General features: G+C 40.3%; 1 protein-coding gene across 1 annotated transcript; it reads right to left on the reverse strand.

Moving 5' to 3' along the window:
• Nucleotides 1–13,273: 13,273 nt before the first annotated feature.
• MTG2 (mitochondrial ribosome associated GTPase 2) lies at nucleotides 13,274–19,640 on the reverse strand (the record flags this gene model as incomplete). The annotated part of the gene is made up of 6 exons (XM_082490922.1): nucleotides 13,274–13,880; nucleotides 14,271–14,409; nucleotides 15,900–16,118; nucleotides 16,733–16,848; nucleotides 17,475–17,622; nucleotides 19,344–19,640. 6 exons carry the CDS (start codon nucleotides 19,638–19,640, stop codon nucleotides 13,486–13,488), a joined length of 1,314 nt encoding a protein of 437 aa, XP_082347048.1. The 3' UTR covers nucleotides 13,274–13,485.
• Nucleotides 19,641–21,537: the final 1,897 nt, after the last annotated feature.

A 21,537-nucleotide genomic window follows, 5' to 3' on the forward strand; every position in this document is an offset into this window, starting at 1 on the left:
ATATGATATTTCAGTCTTGTGATATGTTCAGTCAGACTGCTATATATGGGTTAAAATATATCCTTTGAAGTAAGTGTACTGAGAATTGACAGTTTGTGCTGTTGAGTCTGCTTGTACCTCTCCTTGTGTCTGCTACCTTCTGAAAACCCCAATAAAGTATTTTTATATGAAGCTTGCCAAATATTTTATGGTAAATAGGGTGTTGCTGGAAATGGTAAAATCCAACTGAAAGCAAAACATTGATGGATTTGCTGGAAGAGACAGTTAAACCCTATACGGTTCGCAAAAAAAAAAAAAACCAAAAAAAAAACTCCTGAAACAGCTGAGTTTCTCCTACCTCTGATGAGCAGGTTCCTGACCGCAGACTAAGGCGGGGTGAGCGCACATCTGTTAATTGTTTCCAACTCTGGTTCTTTTCCGGAGCATGTTACATGCAGCTTAGATCTGAAAAAGTTACACCAGCACCAAGTCCTGTGACCCATGAAATCCACTGGCCTGCCTAAAAAAGCCAAAGTCATAATGGGAACGAGGTACCGGTTTCCAGCTGTGGTTCTCTTCCTTTGTTCCTAAAGAGAGGTGGCACTACTGGATTGTTCAGTTGGGTAAAGAGAAAAGCTACAGGCTGTGTTAGACCTTAAGAAAAGGGTGGAGAAATTGTGTCTGTCTTTTTTCTTAACCTGGTATTAAATAGTGGTTACCCGCTCCACGTTCTCATCCTCCAGGAAAAGGATTTTGTCGTCTTCTTTTCCAGACTACGCTGCATGATCTTCACTGCATCAGTGGAAGGTCTCTGAAATGCAGCAGAGACCAAGCAACTGTTAAAATGATACTAAAGGGAAATAGCCCCATTTCATCATTTCTTCATTCCATCATTCAAAGAGCCAGCTTTCTCCAGGAAGATTTTCTCCAATTCTGAAGTCATGCCCACACCACTGGCTCCTGTACCACTTCTTTCACCCCAACATGACACAAAAGTCTCTTTCTTGTACCTGTAGAACACACACCCCTCTGGTTCCCCCGATTTCTCCTCACCAGTAGGGCTTTCTAGTAGAATAAAATAGGAAGATGACAGAGGGGAGTGGGTTTGTTTTCTTATTCCCTCCACATTCCAATACACCTCCAGAACATTAAAACATTATTATGCAAGAAGACCAGAGCTACGCAACAGGGAGCATGTACTGAGTTATTTTAGCAGGCTTTTCTTCACCCCTTTCTATAAATTTCCCCTTCTTAAAGCTTGAATTCATTGAATCAAATTTAAAAAACAAAACAAAACAAAACAAACCCCAACACATTAACACTCCTAACTCCAGAACTGGTTTTCCTGCACATGATGAGCAACCATTTAAAAAAAAAACATTTAAAAAGGGAGTTGCAACTGTACAAATTCTGAATGTGACTTTTTTCCAAATAGTCTGAGCCTCCCATCTCAACTTCTTCGCTTACGATTAATTATCTGCGTACCGAAGGCAAACAGCAGGTTTTCCCCTACATCCACTGGTGGTACCTCTGCTCAAAAGCGATGAGACCCGCTTTAAATTTCAAGGTGATTTTGCAAGCACACGGGCTAGGAATTCCTTTCTTTCCCATGTTCACATAGTCAAAGAGCTAAAGCTGTAAGCAAAATACCCAGTTTTGAGAGACTCATAAAATTCCTAATTCTCACAGGGAGTTGGTGGAGATTGGTTTTGCCTCCAGTGATCCGTAAGACCACAATGTACCTGTGTTGAAGGGCACATGCCATCTGTGCCAGCACCGCGCTTTCTTAGAGTCCCACTGGTGACATCAATATATTTCTGAATAATTTAAAATCCTAATGGCACTTTTCTCGGAGCTTTCAGAATGCGCTTTTGGTCTTAAAGTCCTTTCCCCAACGAGTAAAGAAGTGGATACGTTTCAACATGAGCCTTTTGCACAGTATTTTTACAGTCTCTGACCTCCATACAGGCAGCATTACCTAAACTTAGCTGGAAGTAATTTTATTCATTGGTGGATTTTGCAAGGAAGATACTTATATTCCTTCCTGAAAGAAGAGCTCTTGCCTTGCCAAATAAAAAAGAAAAATAACTACTTATGCTTGGACATGAGGTCACACCTGAGCCTGGTTTTCATACTGAAAATGTTATAAGCTGGTTTGAAGTTCCAGAGTAGCTGATTACCAATTCAAATATGCTTGAAAGAGTATTTGAGTTCTGCTGATTTTTAGTGTTCAGAATATGAACGTCTGTATGCACTTGGAAGAGGCAGGGGCTGGGGAGCTCCTAGGCATAATCACATATGAACTCTGAAAACACGGTACCCTTAGGCAAGGTAGGGCTTCTTGTCGACTAGCCTAGCAAAACACCTATATATATTTTTTGCTACCATACCTGCTGACAAAACCACCCCATTCCTATTGCCTAGACATAAACCGAGCAGGCAGGACCCGTTTTCAAAAACTATGAAAGGAGACTTGCAGTAATTAGGAACACGCATCAAGCATTTGTGGAAGCGCATAGACTTCCGCACAGAAAAGACACCCGGCTATTTCCAGAGAGAAGTACCAAATTTATGCACGGAGTGTTAGTAAACAATGCTGCTGCAGCTGTAAATCGTACCCAGGAGTTTTTTAAAGAAACGGGCTTAGTGTCTTCCCATAAGACCTGTGCAGAGGCGACGCCAGTTCCCTTAATATAAACCTACACCCCATTGACTCAAGGATGCAAAGGGCACCATAACGAGGTCTGCGGTCCTGTCACAGAACAGCGTCTGCATATCAATAAACTATCAAGGAACATTTTTCAGCACAGCACAGCTACTTTCTTTTTGGCTCTGTAATGCTTCCTCCCTAATCACCAATAATGAGCGATCTCTTTACACGAGTAGAGGAACTCTGCTCCCGCCACCTCTCCTCGGCACCCTTCCTCAATTACCATCCCTCGTTTGTTCTCTCCAACCTGTAGTTACACAAATTGCTCTGTTGTTCCAGAGGCATCACTGAAGCTTCATTTGCTCAAGTAGGAGGCTGGAGAAGAAGAGAGAACGCAAGAAGGAGCTTTTGTTGAAAAACACCTGTCTGGGATAATTAATGAGGTTTGCCGGGAGGGATGGGCTTTGAAATTGGGAAGATGAGATTTTATTTTGATTTGAAAGAACGTTAATGGTTTTCCTTCCATGTTTGTAAATGAACATTCATTTTCACAGCAGAACCAGGATGGAAATACAGGCGGTTAGCGTCCTTGCTAGAGAGAAGTTTAACAACACGATTTTTATGAGGGGGGATTAATTTTTCATAACCCCAGCTCCCGTGCAGTGATACCAGCACAACTTTGCAGTATAGACCTGGTCTTGAAAAAGACCTACTCCACTCTACAGAAAATAGACGGAACACAATAAGGAGTATGAGTATCTTCACTTCTGATGGGGGAATTGCAGGCAAGAATGAAAACACTTCGCTAGCCACCCTGGATGAGTGCCACAAAAGGGAAAAGTGCTCTCGATTGCCAACCCCGCAGAGCTGGCCTTTCGCGCAAGATTTCCCCGGTGTCCCGGTGGGTGGTAGAGAAGTCACAGCACTTCTGTGCTCCCTTCACCTTGATGTAAGCCTCCTCCTTTCCTCCGAACCATCGCACAACGGACTTTTTTGCCAATATAGCTGTATTTGCAGGATTCAGGAATTAGGGGGTTTAGAAAAGCAACTAGGAATTCTGCAGGGTGAGAGGTATTATCTATAACGTGATATCACCATTTTATTGAGATATAAAACTATCATTGGCATTAAATTGAACAAACCCAACTGCTACCTGGGAGAGGAAGACTCGTGCACACCTCAAAGTCAAGAAAACCCAGGTCCGTCCCTAAACTTCTTGCTGCGAGCTCAGGAATGCTGATGACTCATTAAATCAGCACCATTTTTATTGCTATAGCCCAGGATGCATGAGCATTACTTATTACTGGGTATTCACAAGCTCCACACTTTTACCCCATAATTTACAAGCTGCTTGCACAGTCTGGCTACAAAAGGGAACTAATATTTAATCCAATTACCGAACATTATAGGTAGAGCTATGCACGCACATTTGTGGGGGATGAACAAGACTATTATTTTTCCATCTGTAAAATTCTACAACCTGAAACAATTTTTTAATTGACTCAGATGCACCAAGCAGCACTTTTTGTTGTGTTGTAAAGGCTTTTCTTATACATCAAATACCTGTCAATAACTCCTCGGACCCCCTGCCATAACATCCAATGGTTATATATTAGAGATGGAAAGGAAAGGCTATGAAGGTAGGCAGTTGTGGTGCATGTGTGTACAAACACCACAAGTATCCCTCCTGCGCACCTAAATGCACAATTCATGACAAAAATGGAGTTTTTATAAGCAGACTGTGCCCACAACTTAGGCATCTGTTCTTCTAAGCACAAAAATGCATCTGTGATGCGACACTGACTTTTGTATGTTTTTTAACACACTATCCTAGGATTTCGCAGTACAATTAACACTCAAGGAAAACTGATTGCAAAGTAGTTAATAATCTCAATCAAGATATCTCTGAGAATTCACAAACAACAAGCTCTCTGCTAGGAGGGCAATGACAGTTCTGGCAAATTTTTTAGCCGTTAAGTAACAGCTCACACACAGCTTTAGTCATTAGAAGCTGTTTATTGAACAACAAACAATAATGGGAGTTGCATATATAATTCCTTGAACATGAGGTTGCACGTACACCCTGCAGTGTTCATGAATTGATGACGGATTGACAAAGCAGAGCAATTACCTTCCATTACGAAAATAATTTACACTCTAAAAAGCACAAATTTAATAGACCATTACAGCTAAAGCACTGTTTAATATCTCCGATACAGCTTGTATTCAAAATATACAGGGATCAAATAATATGTGTAATACTTGCATGAAGCTTATGTTAAGCAGTCTGAGAAGGAGGAATTAAGCTGTTATTCAAGAACGTTTGTGAAAGTAACAGTTTGTTGCCGTTAATACTTTTAATCTATATGAAGGTTGTAAAGTACTTTATAGGACTATAAAGACAGAAGAATGCTGACATATAGCTAACTGTAGAGTCAGGGAAAGGCTGAATTCAAACATGCACAGATGACTGCCATTGCAAGTACACAGCGACAAGGTAAATTAAAATCTCAGCAGAGGACTAAACCACCCAACGTATCCTTTCTGAAGTTCTCACTGGGAAGAACTCATGCAGGCCGAAGTATGCACAACAGTTCATTTATTTCGGAAAGACAGAACTGAAATCTCTTAGCAATTCCCCCTCAAAAACGCCACATGCTCCTGACCTCTGCTTCAAAACGACCATCTCAAAAATTGTTTCTGAGAACATGGCTTTTATAGTAATTTCCTTTGAGAAAACTAGAAATACAACCTTCCTTCATCCACCTCTTGAGCGGCTGCCCCAGCTAACGTACTGAACAGAAGACTAACAGGGAAATCAACTATTTAAGGTCATTATGATCAACATGTTTTCACCTCAGCAATTATTTCACTGAGTACTATTTGCTATGCATCACTTCAGTAGAGAGCCTTTCAATCACAATTTATACATAGGGAAAAATTCTAATCAATATTAATCACTTGCAACTGTGGCATGACAAGTTATCAAATCAGCAGGCAAAACAAGGGGAGAATTGCCTCCTCCACACCAAAGCAACACACAACATCAACTTCAGTTAGCCTAAATGTAACTTGGTCTCCAGCCTCTGAATATGTATTTGTGTGCCAGCAGGATCTACCAAACTGCCTTAGAAAAACAGATATATTAACTTTCAAAGACAAGAACCAGCATAAAATACTTTCTGAGAAAATCTGAGCAAGTTCCTTCTTTATTCAATTACATTTGTCACCCTCTACAATTATTTTCTCCATTAATACTTAAGCACTCAGACTTCACCTGCATGGAAGTAGGAATATAGCTATTTTTAGCTTGAATATTCACTAAAAGCAAATTTCCGACTGTGCGACCGTTCATCAAGCGACCTGGTTAGTTAAATGCATTATTGGTTTTGTTCCAGACGAAACACATTAGGAAATTATCTTCTCTAGCACTAACTCAATTTAGTCTTAATAAACAATTCTAGAACTGTTCTGTGTCGATCAGTTTCAGAAGCCACTTCAATGCATTTAATAAGCATTAAAAAAATCACTATCTTTAGAACATTTAGTTAGTGGTAATTTACACGAATTAGTAGCACCAGCTAATGAACTGTACATTTCACATGGCGATTTTTATTACCCACCTACAAATCAAGGTTTATTTACTGTGAAAAAAATCCTGAATGCCTTCAGAAAAAACCCAGGCGGTGTCTTGAGCTGGCTCACAGAAAGCTCCCGAAGGCTACGCCAGGCTGCAGTACCGTGAAGAGGGCAGAATGGACGCCGGAGGATTTCGTGGAGGGCCGATACGAAGCAGCACGCTGAACTGGGCACCTCTTCAGTGAGTCGTGTGTTTCTGTGCTGCTCTGCACACATTTAGGTGAAGTACTTTGAAGCTACAAATGCAAATATGACACACACGGTTACCTCTATGGTCTGCTTGATCAACACACCTAGAATAAAAATAGTAGCATTACAGGACTAGCACTACGCTCAATTTTTTCCAAATTCCAGGTCCTCTGCCTTGCCACAGATTTCCTACATGACCGTGCAAGTCACTGGGGTCCAAAACCAGACACATTTAAATTCAAAATTGCTAAAATTCAGTGGAATGTAGGCTTTCCCCAGTCTGGCTAGATGGACCTCAGCCTCCTGTGATTCAGTTTCTACCAGTGAAAGAAGGTTAATAAATCACTCTGAAACATAAGGTATTGTAATATTAAAAAAAAAATAAAGAAAGAAGATATGATGTAAAACACATGAAATTTTCATCCCTCAAAGCCATTTTCCTAATGGCGATAAATTAGTTAATGAAGCTAGAAAATTTCAGTTGATATAGAAACAGAGATGGGTTAGCTTACCCAAATAAAACACATTTCTTACACCTATAGTTACAGGAGCCATGAGGACTTTGCACAGCTAGCATGGGACTTAACCCATAGCACACATGGGAAAGCTTCAAATCCACAACTTCTGGCACTGAAGTTATTAAATGTCACCAGGTTTTGTTTTTCTAGACAGAGCTCACGTCCCAGTAATTGTTTATGTGAACTACTGTTCTAAACTTCCATTATATGTCTGGTGTGGGGGTGGGTAAATGAGGAAAGTAAACATTTTCTAAAATAATGCAGTAAAAAAATGTTGATTTAATACGTTGACCTTTTACCAAGTTATTTTTTAAATGTGATAAATGCGTGTCCTGTCTGGACAAAGCAAACTAGCTGCTCAAACTCATCTTCCTGATTTGTAACAGAGGAAAACAACAGGAAATGAATAGCCACAAAACAGCACGATTTCATGAATAAGATAATCAAAATATGGATACTTCATCTATAATATCACAGATGTCTTTTTGACAAGCAGTGTTTTAGCAATTACATCGCCTCATGCAAATATTTTTCTTCATAAGCATTTTCCACTTTTAGTGGAAGATTAATTTATCTGGATTTAGCCAGTGAATAGCTAACTTCTCTCAATGGTTAATTAGTGTGTGTACAAAGGATGTACGGGGTGGGGATTCACATGTCTTTGGAAAACAGTGATGTTCCAATCTCAATGGTAATTAAGCATGAGGAACCAAATGTCAAGATTCAAATGAAAAATCTTTAAAGCTATGACCAAGCTTTTCCATATGCTAAAATCAATCCAAACCCCCAGATGTTTTCTAAAATATTGACTCTCACCTACACATTAATTGACTATCGATTTCTCCAGTTACAAAGACAAAAAGGCACTCACTGAGGATTTGAATAACAAAAGATAATTTGTTCTGCAGTTAATTTTCAGTCCTGCTTTTCAGTCAGTGCTCCTAAGTCCAGATCTAAGTGCATTTCTAAAGCGTGTATTTTACAAGGTGATTTAGTCTGTATAAAACATTTTCAGCATATGTGAATAAGCACAAGGCTCTTCATGTTTTGTGCCTTATTTTCCCCAATAACGATGACATAAAATAACAGCATTTTACCATACTGCAATGCTACATTCAGGTTAAAAAAAGAAAAAACAAAACCCAACCTGGGCCTGGGTCACCACTGCATTATGCCAGAGTGATTCCAATTAAAATGAATGGAATGTTACCAGAATAAAATGGATTGTAACAAAGTAACCAGCCATACCCATTACCTCTTGCTGAAATTGAGCAGGCAGACATCAGTTAGTTATTAAACCATAATTATATGGTTTAGTGGTATGGCTAGTCTTTCGTCTTTACTCATCATTCGGGAAATACATATATAATACACAAATACTGCCCACCCTAGTCACATAGCAGTATAGCTACAGCAATAAACAAAGAACAGAGCTTAACCAAGGAATGCACACTTCAAGGAGTCAAAGTGATATTTCATATAAACAAGGGCAGAGGAAAAAAAAACAACCCGTGGATAAGAAATCAGATGCTGTTAAGGCCTCCTTGGACAATTCTATTTCAATCAGGAAAGAGGAGATGAAAAATTACTCTCAGTGGGAAAATGAAGGGCAAACACAATCTCAATATTAAAACAAGGTTGATAAAAATCTCCCTGCCTTTGTCCTACCAGCTATGTTTTGTGTCTCAGAAAAATGGGCATATACCACATAATAAATTTCAGAACGGCATAGAGAAAAATCAAGAGTGCAGCCTGAAGGTAGCTTTGTTCTATTATCAAGACTTGCAAAATCAACCCTTATCATTATTGGCACACACATATAACCTCCCCTCCAAACATTAATAACTTCAGTCTTTCCAGACCTCTGTAGTGCAGGCACAATTAATCCCTATTTAACAAGTCAGGGAAACTTGTTAATGGGGAACAGCACTGGAAACTGCAGGATAGAAGACAAACAGAAGAAAACAAAGCTGTTCTTTAAAGGCCAGGCACACAAACTTGGGAGGAAGTTTAGCACTATCAGGATGAAGTTTTAATTTATACCAAACCCATTTTTACAATGGTGATGAACTTCATTATTAACGGAAGTGGACCAAAACCAAAACACAACTTTCACAGGAGCGACAGGGCTGTAGACCCATTGAAGAGATGCTGAGCTCCAAACTTGCCTATCTTCCCTACACACACTGTACAAGGTCCTACCTCTGCCAAAAAGCCTCATCTCTGATAACTTGCACGCAGGACAACAATCTCCAGGTTATGGGTTACAGTGTCCCCAAAAATAAGAGCTGCCAAAGTAAAGGTAATCTTGCTACTAGTAAAAATGCATTTTTACACAACAATGATACTTGTGGAAAGTTTAAGCCAAAGCATATATTCATTGTCTTTTAATTCCCGTTGCAGAGTTAACAAACAATACATTAGCATTCCAGCAGCCTGTCTGCTATTTATGTTCCACCTGCCACTCAATTAATAACTCATTAAGTTGCACACCTGCAACACACCTGACCTCTGGTCCCAACATTAACCTTACATTACAGGTGGCAGCCAACGAGCCCAGTTAGCAATATCCTGTGGAAGACAAGACAGCAGAGAAGTTAGATTGTACAATCTGCTGGATACAGAACACCAAACGTGCCAACTGCAGCAAGCTCCTGTTCTGCCAGTGGTAGCACCTCTGGTTCATAGCCACTCCTGTAATTCTGTGATTTCAATCAGCATCTAAAAACAACAGGTTACGAGTTTTTAAACATGTTCGACTCAGAGTACCTATTCACCTACTACAAATTTACTTAAAAGTAAAAATCATTATGAAGAGGCTTAACAAATACACATAAAATAGTGAAAGAAATTTCCTTTGCGATGGAAAAAGAAACCAAGTGAGATCTGGCACTCGTGGCAGCCTTCACTTTTCATTGCATTTCAGCAACTGGTGACCCACCGCTACTTTAATATCAAGACTCTAAGCATACATATTATCAGAGTGACTAGACGCAGACATTACACAGCATCTGGTGTCGTGTCCTACACCTCCTGTCCCGTACCGAGCCCCGGAGCAGCGCTACCTGCACGGCCGCCCCAGGGCTGCACACAGGGGGAGGTGGCCTCGCTCTCCTCCCAGCATGGGGCTGCAGCAGAGCAAAACCCCTGAGCACAAGTTCGGAGAGGGTCTCGTTTTTATTGCTGTCAGGTCAACCCACTGCAAGCACATTCTGATTCACCTTAAAAAATATTATGTAATCCCCAAAAAAGTGCTTAACAAGACCAAATAAATAAAGCAGATTGCAAAATACACCATGCTTTATTTAATGTACTGCAATGAGTCCTCAGTATCCATGTTTAAAAAGTGTGATCCTTTTTAATGCTTGGTTTTGTATTAGCATTTCTTTTTCTGTTCGATTGATACCACCTACGCTTTCCAAGAACCTACAAAAAGGGGAGGGGATTGCAAATAAGTATAACCCCCCCAATTAGCACTAAAGTACTCTTGTAATCACGTACTAAAAAACGTATTCAAAAGATGAGTACTAGAACTGTAAAGTGCTAAACAAAATTATGGCTCAAGCTTGTATAGGAAATATAAAATAGACTGGACTGCAATTCACATTAAAATAAGTCTTATGTCAGAATGAAAAATAAAATCCCCCATCTCTTTCCTCTTGTCAACTTGAAAATCAAGGACAACATCAAAGGTTTCAGCAGAGGAAAGCAAAAGCTAGTTAAGGAAAACGATGGAGAAAAAAGCCACCAAACCCCCTCCAAAACCTAAACCAAAACAAGCTTGCCCACCCCAACCCCAGCCAAGAAAACAGTGGGAAGAAATCCTATAGGGCATCATTCTTTGAAACAATTCATTCTCCTCTCTTTTAACCTGATGATGTTTTCTTCTTCATTCCTAGATGTAAAACAAGTTTCCATTGTAAATACCTTATTTTCAGCAGAACCAGAGGTTACTCCTCAGTTCTGCACTTTGTAATTAGAATGGGATGCAAGAGATAACTCATGCTAATACTGAAGGAGCACTATGGAGAAATGTGACCTGAGCTCTTCGCTCTGCATTGTGCCGAGCAGCACACAGCCGCTGCCTTAGTCTGGCATTAACATAGGGACCTTTAGCATATGGTTACTTCATTTGCTGTAGATGTATACTGACATAAATTCAAGCTCCTACAAAGAGTTGTTACAACACTAAAGCTGGAGCTATTTAGCACTTTTCACGGACAGATGAAGGAGCATCAGCTCCTGTAAAGCCTCTTTGAACCCTACAAGCACACGGTTAGGAACTGGTACTGTCATCTCAGAACAGGTGGCTGAAATGTTAAGAACAAAGAAACCAATTACACGATCAATAGGACGTTCTGTCAAGCTATCTAGCAACCTGCTGTGCTTTTTGCACATCAGTATGAAAAATACCCTCCACTCCAAGAACTGAGGTTGCATGAGCACTGGGAAGTAAGGGTGAAAACTCCTGTCAGTACAGAGGCTTTTAAAACAGCATCTGTCATTCTCAAAGAATGCCAAATACTAAAATACAGCCAGAGAGAGCACAAAGCATTTGTAGGTATCAAACGTTCTGCAAAGTGGCTGCCCCAGCTTTTGTGATCAGGCAATCTTCTCCTGGTTTTAGTAAATGTGGCTGAAAAACACGTAGCGATAGACGGAAAAACAACAGTGAATCTTAAAAATGCTGCACAAACCCAAGCAGAAGGACAGAACTGAATATTAATTTCTACCTAATTCAGTTTGGTAAATCCCAGGGATGAAGCAAATATGAAACAAAACATGAGAGCAACTTTAGGATTTAATATTTGTTTTCTTTTTTTCCTGATCATATTTATACCAATATCACTGCTTATAATGCATAGATTACTTTTCACACCTGACCACAGCTAGAAATTCTCCAAATACGAATTTAGGAGAAGTAAAGACCAGGTTTACCCATGATTTTTATTTAATAATTCAGGCATTTGAGTAGACCTTGCACTTTTTCAGAATAAAAACCTGCTGCTCTTAAGAATAACAAGGGGCATGCACCTTCTTTCTTATACAGGCAAGGTTAGTTCTAATTCATAATCATAACCGCAGAGCTGATCCAAACACTGATACAGCAGGAGGGCGTAAGTTGAGCTTTAATTTAGAGATTGAACAAGACTGCCCCGTTCCAATCTTCACTCATGGAAGCCGAGAAAGCCAGCCTTTTAAAGATGCACCATTCAGAAGCTTTAGAGATGAAATCAAACAAAATATGCAAAGTGACAGAAGCAGAAAGAATTATCACCTTCACTGAAGTGTACAGAAGGAAGTAGCTAGAAGCTACAGTTGATTTTTTTTTAAACCCACCGAGTAATTCCTACTACTGCTGACTGAAAACAGCCAATTTTAGTTTAAACATAATGAAATCCTTACTTGTAGCTAATAAAGCTTAACTGAAGACAAGTCATAAGTTCATGTTTTATAATGCACCAAACTGTCCTTAAAACTTAACTGTTGTATTTCCAAAAAAACCAAAGCCAAGTTTATGAACATCGTATCTTCTGTATTATGATGGTGCTAATGAGTTTACTTTGTACTTCACTGATGTGACAAAGTATGTGCAAGATCTGTAATTCCAGACTGATGGTTTGGAAGGCAAAGTTAATCCGCTTTAAAAATCACGAAACTTAAGTAAAAGCTCAAGAACAACTGTTTCTCTTGACTACTCAAGTATTTGTGTCTCAGCATTCCACAAGTCTGTCAGGGTCCCTTATGAAAAAGCTTAATAATGTTTTGATAAATTTTGACTTTTCACTGTCAAGATAATCATCTCTTACACAGAAAATAACCAGAGTATAGAGAACAGCTCTTCTTTCAGCATAAGGAGAGGGCAAAGACCCACTGTTCTAAATGAACATTTCTGAACTTCTAGAGAACAAAATTTAAGAGCATTGTCCACAAAATGACATAGTAAGAAAAAAAAAACAAAGCGGGGGGGGGGAAGGGCAGAGAACTGTGTTTTTCTTTTATTTGGAATATCTAAGTTTAGGATTTCTCAGAACATCATTTGAGGTTCCTCATGGAAACTAGAGAAGAACTCCTGACTAGTTTATACAGCTACTTAAAGCATTTAAAGATAGTTAATTATTTATACTAACAAGGAAATAATTTCAATCATTAATTGCAGCTGTTTCATACTCCTCCTCCCTAAAAACACTGAGCAGTTATGTCTCCTGAGGGAAAAAAAAAAACAAAAAAAATAAGGGAAAAGTTTAAGAGATGACTGGAAGTGGTTATGGTATAAAAAACAAATAAACGTGGGACCACCTTATTTTTATTTTAGAATTTTTGATTAGTGAAAACTGAGAAGCCATTTGTGAGCAAACAAACAAATCTTTCAAATGCAGCAGTCCAAAACAAATCCACATGCTGTGGCCCATACATTAAAAAAAAGAAATCCCAAACCACACAGATGCCATCTAATCAAATGATGATTTTTTTTTCTCCTTCCAGTACAGTTCACAGTAGTTCTGGTTCCTACCACTTGCCTGGGCTTTGCCCTCGTGACTGTTCTGTCTTCACATAAGTGTCATACAGTTCTCTCAAATGCAACAACAGTTCCTCTAGGTTGTCTCCTGTCAATGCAGACAGTGCAATGACGCGGTCATCTATCTGTTCTTTAAGGAGTGGCAGATTGATCCTGGACTGAGCAAGGTCAATCTTATTCCCGATGACAATGCAAGGCCTTTCAGACAATCCTTTTTTATATTGCTCCAGTTCATATTTTAAGTCTTGCAGTTGAATCCATGGCTGAGACACGGAGAGATCCACCACATATAGGAGAAAGCGGCAGCGTTCAATATGCCTTAGGAAGGCTATCCCGAGGCCCCTGTTTTGATGAGCACCTTTGATTAGGCCAGGAATGTCAGCAACTACAATGAGAGAAATTTTACAGTGAATCCCACATATCCAACAAAACAAAAAAAACCCAGTCATTTACTGACCAGTACAAGTACTTTTAGAACTACATCTAAATGCATCAACATTAAAGCTTACCTCATCCTAAGTTTGGCTGCCTTTATCTTTTAAAAGCCCTAAATTTACATTATTCCAGTGAAGACAGAATACAGATTGCTAGTTTGATATTAAAGAGCACATATAAGTGAATGTGAAATGGGCTTTCAGCATTGTTTTGTTTGAAGTTCCTCAGAATGAGCAAGAATTCTACAGAAGTACTAAACTTACTTCTGCAGCAATTCAAAGAATAACCCAGGTGATGCAAATTGCTATCAAGGTACACACAACATACTACAAAATCTTACCTGCTACTTGTTCATAGTCTTGATAGTGGACAATGCCAACGTGGGGATTTAGGGTTGTGAAAGGGTAGGCAGCCACTGCTGGCTTTGCCCTGGAGATTGCTCTCAAAAGTGATGATTTGCCAGCATTGGGAAAGCCCACCTGGAATACAAACTCATTAAAGCCCCAGTTGTAGACTAATCCTGATAAAAAGAACTGTAAGCTTTTGCAGATGTGGCAAGGTTCTTCCAGCACGAATATTACAACATTAATTTTGTGTACTTAGTTCTGAAAAGCATCCTGGTTCCCCTTTTTTGTTTCGCCTAAGCTCTGTTTTATTTATATGTGTATTTTCTCACAAACATTAAACAGATCAAACATAGAAAGGTCCCCTTAACTTTTTTTGTGCCATCTTAAGTATTGAGTATGTTCAGAGTCAAAAGGGTATATACCATAAGATCTCTTTTACCTTGAAATAATGTTACAACACTTTGTCTTGCACTTCCCATTTTATCTGTATTCTCTAACTCTGATGCATTATTTCCCAACATAATTCAAAACTGTTACTGATTCAGTAACATAGTTTGGCCTGCAAGTAACCAGAACATGTGCAAATCTGGGATTTTACAGCTCTTCATAGACTCAACATCGAAGAACTACATTGAAACTTGCCTTTCTGGGAAGAAGACAAGAATTTAAACAAACCTATTCCAGAAATGAAGTTACTCTGGGATATTCTATGGTTGATATATGATAGCCATATAATTGGTCAATACTACTCAGATGAAAGTAGATCAAATCCTAAATTCTCCTATTTGCTGATGTCAGACACTCTGAATTCTTGAGGAAGTGAAGTGAAAAACAGATTCATCTCAGATTTCCAAATTAGTGCCAAAAATGTGAGAAGTGGACCAGAGTGTCCAGCTGGTCAGAGAATTAAGTGTATTGATCCACCAATGCCAACTCTTTTCTTAGTCTCTAATTAAATACACAAAATTCTGCTAGACCAGAAAGATATTCTGCAGTTGTTGAACTACAACAAGAACTCTTTGCAGCAAATGCATAATTTTAACTGCTTTGCCAGCTGGTGCTAAAACATTTCCATATTTAAGAATGAAAACAGCTTAAGCCCTAAATTGACTCAGCATTCATGTTTAAATAGTATTTTCATTTCAGAGGATGCTAAATCTGGAACTTAAACTAAAATGTTTAGTATGTGTAAAAAGAGAAATAAAAGAATAAAACAGAAGATGATTTGAACTTTATCAATTTCCTTTAAAAAAATAAACAAGAAAACAGAAATTAATTTTGAAGAACTCTCCATACTGTACTGTTCATCTGCAGTACCGGCAGACAAAGCCGGCTGTACATCATCAATGAGTCTATTAATCACTGATGAATCTTGCACATTGCTTTCCTATATATAGTGTTGATTTTAGTGAAAGTAGGATGACGTCAAGTAGCAAGAGAGTGACAGCTCTGCAAATCACTTTGGACACCCTTCTACCAAGTAACAGCAAGAAAGCATTGAGTTGCATCTCTAAACAAGCAAGCAAAAAGGCTAACAAAAATGTTATCAAACATTATTTCTTCAGTCAGTCAAGTGTCATCCTACAACAATAAGGAAGTTGAAGGACCACAGCGACACTCACCAATCCTGCATGAGCTGTTGTCTTGAGTTCCAGATGGAGGACCCTTTCCTGACCTGGCTCTCCCGGAGTAAATAATGTTGGAGCTCGGTTCTCATTGGAAAGAAAAAAGCGATTACCTTTCCCTCCAGCTCCTCCATAAGCTGCAACGTACTCTTCACCATGTTGAGTGAGGTCAGCCACAACGTTTCCATCCTCCTTCACTAATGTACCTACAGGGACCTTAAAGTGAAGAGAGATGCAAGCATTACACTTGAAGCTCAAAGTCTGCAGCACAGCTGTATTCAGCAGATCCTTTACCAGCTGATTTCAGATTTGTTGAAAATCAGCCCTCCATATTCTCAAGCTAGGGAATCCAAAAAAAGAAGTGTACTTCATGAGGATCACTTTCTGGACCCAAACAGCACTGTCAGACATTTACGCTTCATTAAGGTGTTAACAGCACTCTCCTTTTATGCAAAGAAGCCTAAGCATAGTAGTGAGCTAAGAAACGTACTGTAGGTGTACACCAAAACAGGCATGTTGAGGAAAGAAAAAGGTTTGCTCCTATTTAAGAAGTTCTGTGTTGTGATTGCTCTAGGCATATGACCCCTAGAAGTAAAGCAAATCAGAATGGTATTTTGGCCAGATGTACTTTCCAAAGAAGTCCAATTTTTACAAACAATTTAAACCAGCTTCATCTGCCTGTGTGCCAACCAGCTCTGTCTCAGCAGAGACAGCACACAAGGCTCCCTGAAATCACATGAGATTTTCTCACAATAAGGTCACCCAGCTTGAAGATGTGAATTTTGTTAATACAAAGCTTACAGACTAGCATGCAATCTTAATCTACTTACTTTAACATACACATATGCACCACTAGCTCCATAACAGTTTTTGCTTCCTCCTTTCTCTCCATGAAAACCCTGGTAGAAGGGGAGGACTGAAGAAAGTGATTTAATTTGCCGGTCAGCTGTAAAGCAAAAAATGCGTATTTTAAACTCACTGCATTAGCAGAACAGACACAGAAAAGCAAGCTTTTGACTGTTCTTTCCCTTTCTGAATATTGCATAAATGCACATCCTATTTACTGCTTCAATAGTAACATATCAGGGAAAACTAATATTAATGTAAGTTGTGATGAAGTTTAACTGCCTTTACTTAGGTTTATTAACCATGGGCTTTATTATGTGGTCATTCCAAAATCAACTGTTACAAAATACTCAGGAAAACTCATTTGCTTGATTAGCAGATTTTGCAGCAGGGTGATGGCAGAAGCAGCTTTATCCACCTTAAGGGTAAAATTTGATCAGAACCCAGCCTTATCACAACATAGTCAGGCACTAGCCACTAAAAAGCCTGCAAAATATCGTGATTTTCAAAATGCTTTCTAAGGCTGTCAGTGTCATTTATGTCCCTGTTACCACAGCTCAGGACAAAGCTTAAAAAGCAAAGACATCCTATACAGAAATAACCATTTTAACACTTTTGACATTTACCAGCTCCCACCATAGAGTGTGTTGTAGGGTTCTGTTTGCTGGAGGGTGAGGTGTTAAGTGATAAGACAACATGAAACAAAAGAGATTTAGCGAGTTTTACCTTTCAAAATGACGTGACCCCCATCACCTCCATTTCCACCATCCGGACCTCCAAATATTTTTCTGGGTTCACTATAAAAAGAATGACCCCCTCCTCCTCCTTGTCCTCCAATCACACGTACTTTCCGGTGATCCACGAAATAGCGCGTCTGTAACAAGGATGGGTTTTGTACCCCTTGAGTTTATCAGAGTCATCTTCCAACAAGTTGATTGTTCTGAAAAACTTAGTAATATGCAGACCTGTTATGTCATGAGTTCTATTCAACAGCAAAAAAAAAAAAAAAACCCCAAAAAAAACCCCAAAAAATCAGAATTCTGCTATCATTCGCAGATCAACTAAATACAGCACTCTAAGTATATTATTAAAGAAAAACAGATCTCATTTTTAAAGTATTTTTAAGAACCCCCTTAAAAGTACCTGCCTGAGGCTCTGTCAATATAACCTAATGCAGCAGCTCAGATACCAGAAGGCAAAATTCACATTAATTGGACTAATAACAGGAAAAGTATCCTTTTAATACAGTTATATAACGCTGACAGGTAGCTCATGAGAGCTGCCACATTATAAGCCAAACATCACTCAGTAACTGTGTTCCTACTCATGAAAACAAAAATTTTTTAAAAAATTATATATATAAACTTTTTATTTCTTTAAATCAAACTGAACTTTGGAAAAAAAACAAACATAGTGCATGTGTGGGAGGGGTATTCTCATCCTGATTTACGCTTTCTATACCAGGCGATGAAATCAAGGCAAACTTCAATCTTTTAACAATTAAGAGAAGTATTAAAGACAAAGAATAGAGAGCATTTGCAAAGAAAGTAAGCAGAGGAAATCTTAATATATGCCACAACCATTTGCTCAGGGGCTAAAAAAATACAGTATAAAGAGAATTTCAGCTCTTGGCTCTATTTCTGACATTAACTTATTATTTGACTTCCAGCAAACTAATTACGCTGCACTATGTTTCAGCTTTTCTGTCAGCAAAAGAGGTTTGATGATATTTACCTGTCTCCTGGCAGCAGGCTGAAACCCCCAAGGGGAAAAATTAGAGAAGTAGATTCAAACAGGGAGGTGAAGTTGTTTACATATGGGGATGAAAAGAGAAAGCATGACCTTGACTGTGGGAACATTCCCATTCTGCCAATTACTGAGGGACTTCACGAGAATGAGCAGAAAGGGTCACTTTAACCAAACAGCCCAAACAGTATGCGAGGGAGAAAAAGTCTTATTAGTATTATGATACCAAGATAAGCAACTGAAAAAAAAAAACCAAACCCTTAACTCTTGATAATCAAAGTTATACGACCAGTGATTTCTTAAAAAGCCTCTTTTAGAAAAGTATCTGGCACCACCACACGGCGAGAGAGTAAACTATCGCTTTAAATGGGAAGTGATTTATTGATCATTAGAAAATAAGATTTTCCCTACACGCGTGAAAACGACAATGAAGAAGTCGTCCCAGGACCCTGCAGTTTCCCTGACATAAAATGCTGCCTGTTTGGCAGCTGTCTACGGCGTAAGACTATAAAACCACTGAGAAACAAAACAGTATTTTAGATTTAAAGCTACATAAGACTTTCTGCTCTCCCGACCCACGGACGCTTTCGGCCGCGGCTAAAGGCACCGGACGCCGCCGCGGCCCCTCCGCCCACCGCGAGCGCCACACGGCAGACGTATTTCCTCACTATTCACAAAGTTAATCAGATTTTAGAAAAACAGCCCCTCACATCAAGAGCATATATTTGACCGCTGTGAGGAGAGACCGGCAAGGAGCCGGTAACCTGTTTCCCGAGGCGCGCCCGGGAGGCGATCGCCCAACGAGGCAACGGCGCCGCACACCGGCACCTCAATTTCTCCTCAACTTACCAGTTTCCTTTCCGAAATGACCCTTTTCTGCCTCAGCCGCCTGTTCTTTGAGCACCTCGCGCAGCTTGTGGAGAAACTCGGCTGCCGCCCCCCCGCCGGCAGCGGCACCGGCCTGAGGAGGAGAGCCGGCCTCCACGGGGCCCGGCCGGCCTCCACGGCCCGCCACCGCGGCAGCACGGCGCCGGCAGCCACCGAGAGGACCCGGCTGCCCAGCACGGCCCGCCACCGCGGCAGCACGACATCGGCAGCCACTGGAAGGGCCCAGCCGCCCAGCACGGCCCGGCACCGCGGCAGCATGGCGGCGGCAACCGCCGGCAGGGCCCGGCCGGGTCCCGCCCCGCCCCGCCCCCGGACGCAACGCGCCCCGCCCCGCCCCGCCCCGCCGCGCGCGGGCGCAGCTGCGCCGCTGTGGAGAAAGCGCGGGAAGGTGCGTCCGGCTTCGCTTCAGGCAGCGGGGCCGCCCGTCCGCCGGTTGTGCCTCACAGCGGCCGCTCCAGGCAAAGCGTCGAGTGTGGGCGTCGGGGTGTGCACAAAGACCGGTGGTTACCCGTGAGGATTGAGTGGAAGAGGTGGCGCCGCGCATGGCGGGGCTGAGCCGTGCGGGAAGGCCTGCATTTGGGACCCCTGTCCCTCAGGGGCGCGCTGAGTGTCCTGCCCGCTTCGGCGTTAGCAGGGCTGGAAGTCACCATCCCTGCAGTGGCCCTGGAGCGGGCCACGGCAGCTGAGGTAACGCGGTGCTGGCAGTGGGGCTCGCTGGCTCACCCACGGGGGTCTCGGCCCCTCGAGGAGTCCCGCGCCATCGGTCAGCAGGCCGCTGTGAGGTGCGCTCCTACCTACACACAGCCACTCCGCACGCACACACTGCCTCTGATCCTCACACATCAAATAATTGGAAAGCCGGGCCCAGCTTTCAGCATGTATCTATGAAGTGTATCAGAGAAGTAGGGGAGAAGGCGCAGCTCAGAGGAATCTGCCCTTATCTGTTGTTCCCATTCAAAAGTCCGTGTCGCAAGAAAAGTACCACCAACTTCATTTTCAGGTAATTTTTAACCTAAACAATTTTCAAGCATTCTGTATTACAAAACAGAAAATGATACAATTAATGGAAGAGGTCAAAATGCTGGCATCACTTTGTTTCCACATTAATACATAAAAATGGACAACACATTAAATAAACATTTTGTTATTAACAATTAGAAATATTAACACCAAAAATCATGTATAAATTAGGAAATAAATGTACAAACTATTTCCAAAGTGCTCTTTCAAATACATTATATACACAACATTCAAGAGGTTCTTAATGTAAGACATTTCAGATTGATGTAATGTTGCTGTTTCATTTTAAGTGTTGTTCATATTCTCTCAAAAGTATTTCAGCACTTTCAAAAACCACATAAAAGGCTTATTTCCAAGCTGGCAAAGACCAATATTCGATTCTCCTGGCTACCTGTAATATTAATATATTGTAAAGAAAACAATCTTCCTTTCTGTTCCTTGCTATTTGAGAGTACTTATCTGTATGAAAACACCAGCAGGAAAGACGAGAGAAATGAGGACTGACTTAAAAAAAGTCTTCTATTTTATCAGTAATTGAAATTATTAATTTAGCAAGGGCAGTGCTTGGACAACATTTAATAGTAAACTCTTCACCTGTCCAGTTAAAGACTTTCCTCTACAGAAGAAAAAAAAAAAAGTCATGAATTGTGAGATCTTTTACTTTACTTGTGGTCTTGGTTTTTCAAAATATAAAGTACTAGAACTTGAAATCCCATAAATACACCATTTCAGACAACGAAAAGGCAAAAATCCCGCAGAGGATGTATTTACTCTATATTGCAAATTTGTAGTTAATCTCATATTAAAAAATGCTCATGGAGTATAGTCATCCTAGCTTTTTGCCTCAGAGAAGTTTGGTATTTCGTTCAGCGCTGACATAAGTACTTTATAAGTGCTTTTTTCAACACTTTATAAGAACATACAAAACTCAGTAGAAGTGACTTACATTGTTCGTACTGGCTTTTACATACCACTAGGTTTTACTTCTAAATTCTCCCTCTATAGGTATTCTCTCACTGGTTGACCCCATTAATAGTTCCCCTCTCTATATGCATAATATTGTTTCACAATTAAAGCTGAATTTATTTGCTCATCTGCAATAAAGATGGATTTTTTTTCCTTTTACTTCTGACCT

Source organism: Vanellus vanellus, assembly GCF_965231255.1.
Source record: "Vanellus vanellus genome assembly, chromosome: 15".
In the NCBI taxonomy this organism is placed as follows: Eukaryota; Metazoa; Chordata; class Aves; order Charadriiformes; family Charadriidae; genus Vanellus; species Vanellus vanellus.